Genomic DNA, 8,759 nt, shown 5'->3' with positions numbered 1-8,759 from the left:
AAAGCTGGATTCCACCAAGGTGTGTGGTGTACATACATTGAACTAGCATACTGCATCTCATTAATAAGATAATAAATATATAACTAATACAAAGGAAAGAATAAAATAATAATAACAATCAAAGCAAACAAATGTAAACAGAAATGTGTTGTTCAAGGAGTTTCTACATTAGCAACTAACAGTTATTTAATAAGGTGAAAAGGTGGATAGAATACACAGGTGACAACAATGTTGGGGAGGATGTGGAGAAAGAGGAACACTCCTCCATTGCTGGTGGGATTGCAAGCTGGTACAATCACTCTGGAAATCAACCTGGAGATTCTTCAGAAAACTGGAAATAGATCTACCTGAAGACCCAGCAATATCACTGTTGGGAATATACCCAAAAGATGTCCCATCATGCCACAGGGGCACATGTTCCACTATGTTCATAGTGGCCTTGTTTGTGATAACCAGAAGCTGGAAACAACCCAGATGTCCCACAACAGAAGAATGGATACAGAAAATGTGGTATATACTCACTAATAAATGGATATTAGCCAAAAAAGTAAATAATGCCCAAGATACAGTCCACAAAACTCAAAAAGTCAATGAGCTGAAGGGCCCAAGTGAGGACACCTCAGTCCCACTTGGGAGGGAGAAGAAAGCAATCACAAGGGGGAAGGGAAGGAGGGACCTGGGAGGGAAAGTGGACTGACAGTGGGGGGTAAGAGGGGAACCTAGTCTTGTTTTGGGTGAGGGAAAAGAACTGAAGCCCTGAGGGCCATCAAGTGAGGGATGGAGTTCCCATCCCACAGTCAAAACTCTGACCCATAATTGTTCCTGTCTGAAAGAATTGCAGGGACAAAAATGGAGAGGAGCTTGAGGAAAAGAAGGTCTGGTGATAGGCCCAAAGTGGAATCCAGCTCAAGGGGAGGCCCCAAGGCCTGACACTATTACCATGGCTATGGAGCGCTCACAAAAATGCACCTGTCATGACTGCCCTCCAGAAGACCCAACAAACAGCTGAAAGAGTCAGATGCAGATATTTACACCCAACCAATGGACAGAAGCTGCTGACCCCTGTGGTTGAATTAGGGGAAAACTGGAAGAAACTGAGAAGGAGGGCAACCCTATAGGAAGACCAGCAGTCTCAATTAACATGGACCCCCAAGATCTCTCAAACACTGGATCACCAACCAGGCAGCATACACCAGCTGATATGAGGCCTCCAACACATATATACAGCAGAGAACTGCTGGATCTGGGTTCAGCCAGAGAAGATGCACATAACCCTCAAGAGACTGGAGGCCCCAGGGAGTTTAAAGGTCTGGTGGGGTGGATGGTGGGGTGTTGGAACATCCTCCTGGAGACAGAGGGGTGGGGAGGACAATATGGGATGTGGAGCAGTTGCAGGGTGGACCAGGAGGGGAATAAAATCTGGAGTGTACAAAAATAAATAAATAAAAGATTAAATTTTAAAAAGTGAACTCCTTGGGCTTCTGACATCGGGACAACCTCTAGTCCCCTCTCACTCTGTTTCCTGTGTTGCACACTGTGAATTCCTCATGGACTCCCATTCGGTGACAGTCATGTGCATAGTGAACTTAGGACAGCATTTGCCACAAACAGCTCATTACTAAATGTCCATCCTACCCTGTTAATAGTGAAAAGGTGAGAAGACATTTTAAATTGTTAAAGTGTGGACAAGGGACTGTGTAAATAAGCAGAAGTTGTAGCTGAGTATTCACAAACTTAGGAGTGTGATATGTAGCAATTCGATGAACTCTTCTAGACACATTATTTCAAGATGTAAAAAAATTGCAGAATAGTGCACAGAGAAGCTGAGATGGCAGTGGAGGTTGATTTGGGTGGGTAAAGGAGGATTTTGTCTCCTTGAATGTTTACAATGCAAATACAGGATATATAATCTAAGAAGAAAAACATTAAGTTAACATCAAATTTAAATTATCTTGAAGTACTCCAGGAAAAGCCTGCAGGGCTGTGGCTGTCGCAGCACGAACACTCCCACGTGCCCGCCTTCCCAGCTTCTCCATTTCCCTGTTGATGTTACTTGCATTCTGCATTCCCATTGCATAGATAACCAGGTGAGCTTCTCCTTACCTTTTTCTGCTCTCTTTTTATTTTTTCAATTTTCCAAAAATTAGAATCTCCTAGTGAGACTAGACTCTGTTGAGCATCCAGACAACATACAAAGGCATCCAATTTACTGCTGTTTCGCTTTGTGTTACATACCACTATATAATGTGTGGTCAATTTGCTTGGGATCTAATTCTTATTTAACAAGGCGTAAGTCTGTGTAAGAGCAAAACTAACAGAACTTCAAGAAACGGGGAATAAAGGAGAATATATTGGTTTAGGAGTTGGTACTATTATTGACATGCCAGTTAACCTGGACCTTCCATTACTCATCTTGGGGTGCTGCTCTCCATCTGAAACCCCTTTTTAGGGCGCCCTTGACCTCTTTGTTCCGAAGACTGTAGATAAAAGGGTTCAAGGTTGGTGTGACTACCGCATAGACCACGCTGGCCATGCGGTCATAGCGAGCTGAGTAAGCAGATGATGGACGGAAGTAGACGGAGAGGACTGAGCCAAAGAAAAGTGACACTACCACCAGGTGGGCCCCACAGGTGGAGAAGACACGGTGGCGGCCTCCTGTGGTCCGCATCCCAAGCACTGCCACGAGGATGCGTGCATAGGAGAGGGACACGAGGAGCAGAGGGGTCAGTACTACTACTAGGCCCTCTGAGAAGATGGCCGTCTCTGCAGCTGATGTGTCAGAGGTTGCCAGGCTCAGCATTACGGTCATGTCACAAAAGAAGTGGCGCACTGGGGAAGAGCGAGGGTAGGAGAGAGCAGAGATGAGCAGTGTATGCAGCAGAGAGTGCAGATGGGCCACAGCCCAGGATGCAGCCACCAGCACAAAGCAGCGCCAAGGTGTCATGACTACACCGTAGTGCAGAGGCCTGCACACGGCCACCGCACGGTCATAGGACATGGCTGCCAGGAGGTAGCTCTCGGTGATGCCCAGAGCTACGAAGAAGTACATCTGGGCAAAGCAAGCCTGGAAGGACATGGCCTGGCCAGGGTGGAGCAGGGTGGCCAGCAGTCTGGGGACAGTGACTGTGGTAAAGCAGACATCCACAAGGCTCAGGTGACCCAGGAAATAATACATGGGGGAGCACAGAGCACCGTCGGACCTCACAAGCACCACCATGCTCAGATTGCCCAGGGCGTTGAGCAGGTAAATGCTAAGGAAAAGCAGAAACAGCAGTGGGTGGGATTCCGTGCCATCCATCAAGCCGAGGAGCTGGAACTGTGGTCGGTGTGTGAGGTTGGTCCCAGCCATCGAGGTCGGGTACCTGTGAGAATGCTGAAGGGCGAGATAGGACAGAGGACCTAAGTTCTAGAAACCCCAAGTAGATTTCCTAGACCTCCAGGTACCATAATCTTAAAATCAAAGATTTTAATACTTTAAATCTATTTGCTATTTTATCTGTTTATTTGTCTATACCACATGCACGCCTGAGTAGCCTACTCATATGAGCTGAGTAGGATATTTTTTCCTGGAGAGATTGGGAAGAGTTCAATGAAAAATTACCTGAATTAGGTCCTTGAGACGGGGCAAGAGTTTATTAGACAAAACTTCTGGATGTATGGGGTTGTTGGTATAGAAAGACTGAAACACCCACAGATGACACAGGGACAAAGCCTGCCCTTGCTCTGAACTCAGCTCATAAAATCAGTTAGGCAGAAAACGTCCAAATTTCTGTAATCTCAAAAGTAATGCTCTCATTTGTCCCCATTCAACGTCTTCCTGAAAGCCCCATACCCTTTCCCACACTGCTCTACGGCCAGTAGAACTTTCTATGGCTGAGGTGACCTGCCCACCATCTGCCAAGAGAAAGGGATCATGTTTCTGTGTGGTCCTAGAAGATAATGGGGCAAGTGACTGTCAAGAAAAAACTGCAACATACTACCCTGTCCAAGGATCTGTGTGCAATAAGAATGTCTTGAATAACACTTTCTGTAGACCAGTGAGTGAACACAGGAGAATGGACAGTGGAGGAGACTGAATGATGACCAGTCAATCAACTGCCAGGACAACTTTTCAGGCTTTTCCCATCTTTTCATTTTTCTTCCTCTGTCATTATCACTCAGGAGCCGTCCCTGTTTGCAAAGAACAGGAAAACCACCTTTGTACCTTGGCAACCCTCCACTCCATCCTTTATGTCAGAACCAGGCCGTTCTTCCTTACTGCTTCCTTAGATGTGTGTGTGGTGCTGCAGAAAAAGCATGACTTTAAAACCAAAGATGCCTGAGTTTTATCCTGGTTGTCTGTGTAATCACAGAACCGCTTTCATTTAGTCTCTATCTGATCAAGGATTAAGCAAGGTGCAGATGCTAGCTGGCGTAGCTCCCTTTCCCCGGACCTGATGGCTTCTATCTGCTCTCTGGTGGGTTCCCAGTGGCTTTTTGAGATAGATCAGTCTGACACTGGAGGTATATACTTATTTAGTTATTTTAGTTTCTTTAATTGAACTGAATCTGGTTTTCATGTAACTATCACAAATAGTCTCAATTTAGCCTCTGGGTATAGTGTGTGCCAAGCTGCCTTTCTCTATGGCTTTTTCCTGGCAGTGAAAGCAATCTGTTCTATGTCTGCTAAGTCATCTTTCTTCAACCTATGGTGCCCGAGATCCAGCCTTAAAGGACCCAATTTTCATGTCCTTTTCATTCTGGTCACTCTTTTTGGGGGAAAACATTTTCTTAACAGAAGCAGACAATGTTCCAGCTGGGGCTGAGCTGTGTGAAGTTTACTAAGCAGTATAATGGTCCAACCATATAGTTCATGCCCACTTCTTAGTGATCTGTCCAGGTCAAGCACTGGAATGAACAACGAGACTACAGAGCTAAGTTAGCCCGTGACCTAACCTCAAGCAATGCAGAATATAGCAAACTCCACCTTAAATGTGTGTATCCAGAAGGGAATCATTCCTCTGCCTGGCTTATTTAAGGGAGATTCCAGAGGAGATTTGAGGTTGAGTTTGGAAGCATGTGTACACCACTACAAGCACAGGCTCACAGGAGTAGGAAGAACATTGGCAAGGAGGGAAGGAGAATGTAAAGGCACAGCAAGATGATTTGTGGGAGGATGGAAGCTCAGACATGCCCCCTTTCACAAACACCATTCAGAGTGGGTTTTAGCCTCTGGGTATAGTGTGTGCCGAGCTGGCTTGAGGCGATGAGGTGGAAGGAAGGGAAGACACATGGCAAGATGCAGCAGAAATGTGCTGAGTTCTCTCACCTTCAGACTGCTGGCCAGTCTCACCAATGTCTGAAGCCCATGGAGGCTGGTCTCCCTCCTGGCCAGAAGTCCCAAGTCATGGAGATAGATGTATTGCCTTCCATCCTGAGATGAAGTTCCAGAGACGTCAGTGAATTTCCTGTGGACCAGAGAGAGGAAAATCCAGAGCAGTAAAAGACCTGGGTGTTCTTCCCAGCCAGCTTTCTTGCCTGGACAACTCAAGTCTCGCCCACTGGAGACAGTGTGGATGGTTCAGGATGCTGCCTAAAGCCTTCCAACATGATTCCCAGAATTTTAATCCAGTCTTCTCATAAGCTGCTTCCAGAAGTTTCCCCTTCCCTGGAGGCCGGCCTGGTTGGTCTTTTCAGTGCTTCTCACATCTTTCTCACAAGCCTTCCCAACATCTTGTTGCCTACCTAAGATGCTATCCCTCCCCTACTCCAACACCTAAACCTAGCTTCCCTCCCCTACCACACAGAAGCCCCACGTCCTCTCTGGACTTCTGGAGCATCCTTCCATTCCTCTTTCCCTCCTCTTCTAGCTCATATTTACAGGTGGAACTCAGTTGTTGCTGGTGATTTTTTTCTGTGTGTTGCTTATCCTCCCCTAGATCATGAACCTTCCAAACATTCAGTTGCCTTTTCACACCTGAATTTGCCAGGGCTTTGACCCAATTCTCTTGGAAATCTTAGAAGACTCCACAGAAGGGATGACATTTTACCAGGGCCAGCTTGAAACCATTCAACCAAACAGACTAGGTAGAAAAGATTTTTTAATAGGAAATTATAAGGAGAAGTTACTTGATCTCTTTGAGCTGTTTCTTTCTTCCCTGTTAAACTGGAATAATTAAGAGCTGGAAATGGAGGCCCATGCTGAGTTAGGAGGATCACTTTAGTCCAGGAGTTTGAGACCAAACTAAAAATATAAATAATAATTATATCTCCTCATAAGCACTTAGCAGATGCTAGGTGCCTAGTAAATGTCAACTCCAGCTCCTAGCTATTTTTGATAATAGGAGATATGTTGTCTGCTCCCGAAACACCTGGCACAAGACTGAGTTCTCGGATACTGGAAACTCTTTCAGTACCCCAAGAAACGCAGGTACTACATAGGCAGGACTTATTTAAGAGATCAGAATGAGGCAGAGATACATAGTACATAGGACCAGCAACCTTCATTCCCAGGCACCTGCTGCCCTAAACGCATGCAGAATCAACAATGCACCAGCAGTTCAGTTACACAAAGACGCAGAGCTTAATGACGCATATCCACAAAGGACACAGGTATGTCCTGACATAACCAGATACACAGACATACCAGAGACACACCCACTGAGATACAGGTGTTAACTACTCACACAGAGAAATAGACATAGTCCATGCACTACAGAAAGCAGTCATATGTGAACTTCCTGTGTCATTTCTGAACACAGGAAGAAATGATGGAAACATGACAATATCAATGGCCTCTCCACACACAGTGCGACCCAACCCATGACTAGGCATGCATGACCTGTCAACTCTGTTCTTGCTCTCTATATTTGCAGGTTTGTCTGCTCTTTCAGCATGGGCAGGGGAAACTGTCTCCAGCACTCTTTGCTGGAGTGCTTCTGTCTACTTCCTTGAATCTCATTTCTTCCAGAGCAGCCACTGTGCTCTCAACAGACAGCAGAAAGCTTTCTCTTCAATGGCAATTTTAAGTTCAATTCCAAAATAAGCCCTTTGTATTCTGAAGACAACTGTCTCTCTTCTACTTGGCTGTCAGCACTTCCTCATTTCTTCTCAACCCTTTGTTCAGCAGTCTCAACTATTGTTAGCTACTTCCTGCCAGGGAGGGACTTGAGCACTGGGCAAGGTGTATATTCACAGATGAACATGACACAGTCAAAGTGCTAAGCTCTCTGATTTTTTACCAGGAAAGGGGCAAGGGTGTCTTACCCAATACCATGCTCCAAGTCTGGGCTCCAATGCACCTGAAATCATTCAGCAATCCAAGAGGCCAGCCAAAATTCCAGTCACAGACTCTGAATCCTGCAGTCACTCACATGCAGTTTGCCATGGTCCTTATGTATCCCTCTCCCTGGTGCTTGATATCCACCTTACCACTCCACCACAGTCCTTCCTGCCCAACAGCTCACCCATGAGTGTGCCCGGGCTCAGCTCTGAAAGCACAGACTGGCCTGCTTGCAGCAGAGCTGTCACAGAAGGTATGCCCTGAAGAGGCAGCTTTGTTTCCACAACCAAAGGTGAAAGGAATGACCTGCTGCACAGTAGTAAAGGGATCACCAGCTGACTAATTGTCTAGGAAACACTACAGGAACACCATGGTCTCTGTAATCTTTTTTCCCAACAGGACTCTTTGGACTTCAGTCAGCCTACGGTCCCTTCTCCTATACTGCTGTGGAAATGAAAAAGTGATCAAAGTTTCTGAGAATCTGAAATTAAGAGAGATGTCCCTTGACATGATAGTGGCTGTCCTGGCCCCATGCTCAATGCCTTATGCTATTTCTTACCTGCCTCATCCTCCTCAAAGAGAAGGCCTAAGTGGGGACAGGGCTGGATAAATATCAACAGACAGGGACACTGACCTCCTCTTCCTGGCTTTTCCCAGACATCTCTAGATATGCAAACTTGCTGTGTGACCTTAGATGGGAAGGAGACTCTCCTGACCCTGCTGTGAGGAGAGCAGAACAGTGTTTCTGAGAGACCACTTAAAAGCCAGTCTCTCAATACAGATCTGGAAGTACTTCCCAAGAACCCACCTCCACCATGGTGGTCCTGCCTCACCTAGAAATGGAAGGTGAAAGAAGGAGAGGCTGGGGTTCTTGGCTGAGTTCCCAAGACAGCAGGATCTATGTCAGGGCAGTGGATCTCTATGTTCTGCGTGAAGCTGTTCATCATGGGCTTGAGCTTTGCAGTCCTCTCACTCCACAGTGAAACTGGAGACATTAGTATCATATAATGCTGTCCTGCTGGATCCAGAGTAAGAACAAAACAGTCTCAGCTTCTTCTTCCAAAGCCTGCTGAGTATCCTGAGCTCCTTGCTGGCCTCACCAAAGAGACATTCTAGATCTGGAGGACTTGATTTCCCAGTGGCTCATTGCCTCCTAAGGACACTACCTTGTCTGTCTGTCTGTCTGTCTGTCTGTCTGTCTCTGCCTAGCTTTCTCTGGAACTAATAGTCACATCCCACAGTGAGCTTCTCCAGCATGGCCTCATTCACTTGACACGTATTCAGTGTTCATGAGAGATGACCTACTGAGATCCCAGGAGTGCCACACAAGTATGAGAATAAGTGAGTCATTTAATTCACAACTGCTTTGACCCTGGGAAAATCACCACTCCCCTGTGGTTTTAGTGTCCCTGTTGGAAAATTGAGAAGGGAGAAATGATGACCTCTTCATGCTTGAAGGTGGAAAATTGTGAACATGTGGCCTTGACATTAACATTCA

General features: G+C 46.1%; 1 protein-coding gene across 1 annotated transcript; it reads right to left on the bottom strand.

Annotated features, from left to right (window-relative positions):
• Window positions 1–2,036: 2,036 nt before the first annotated feature.
• LOC117710074 (olfactory receptor 1L4-like) lies at window positions 2,037–8,557 on the bottom strand. Its single transcript, XM_076935234.1, has 3 exons — window positions 8,095–8,557; window positions 5,309–5,447; window positions 2,037–4,170 (listed from the first exon to the last, which is right to left on the bottom strand). The coding sequence occupies exon 3, from the start codon at window positions 3,347–3,349 to the stop codon at window positions 2,405–2,407; it is 945 nt and encodes a 314-aa protein (XP_076791349.1). The 5' UTR covers window positions 3,350–4,170; window positions 5,309–5,447; window positions 8,095–8,557; the 3' UTR covers window positions 2,037–2,404.
• Between the last annotated feature and the right edge of the window lie 202 nt (window positions 8,558–8,759).

The sequence above is a fragment of the Arvicanthis niloticus genome, chromosome 6, assembly GCF_011762505.2.
Source record: "Arvicanthis niloticus isolate mArvNil1 chromosome 6, mArvNil1.pat.X, whole genome shotgun sequence".
Taxonomy (NCBI): domain Eukaryota; kingdom Metazoa; phylum Chordata; class Mammalia; order Rodentia; family Muridae; genus Arvicanthis; species Arvicanthis niloticus.
The sequence above is the reverse complement of the archived record's forward strand: the minus strand, read 5'-3'. Positions and strand labels throughout refer to the sequence as shown.

What these genes read in the sequence shown, in the direction of transcription:
- LOC117710074 (XM_076935234.1), bottom strand. Translation starts at nt 3,349, where the DNA reads ATGGCTGGGACCAACCTCACACACCGACCACAGTTCCAGCTCCTCGGC.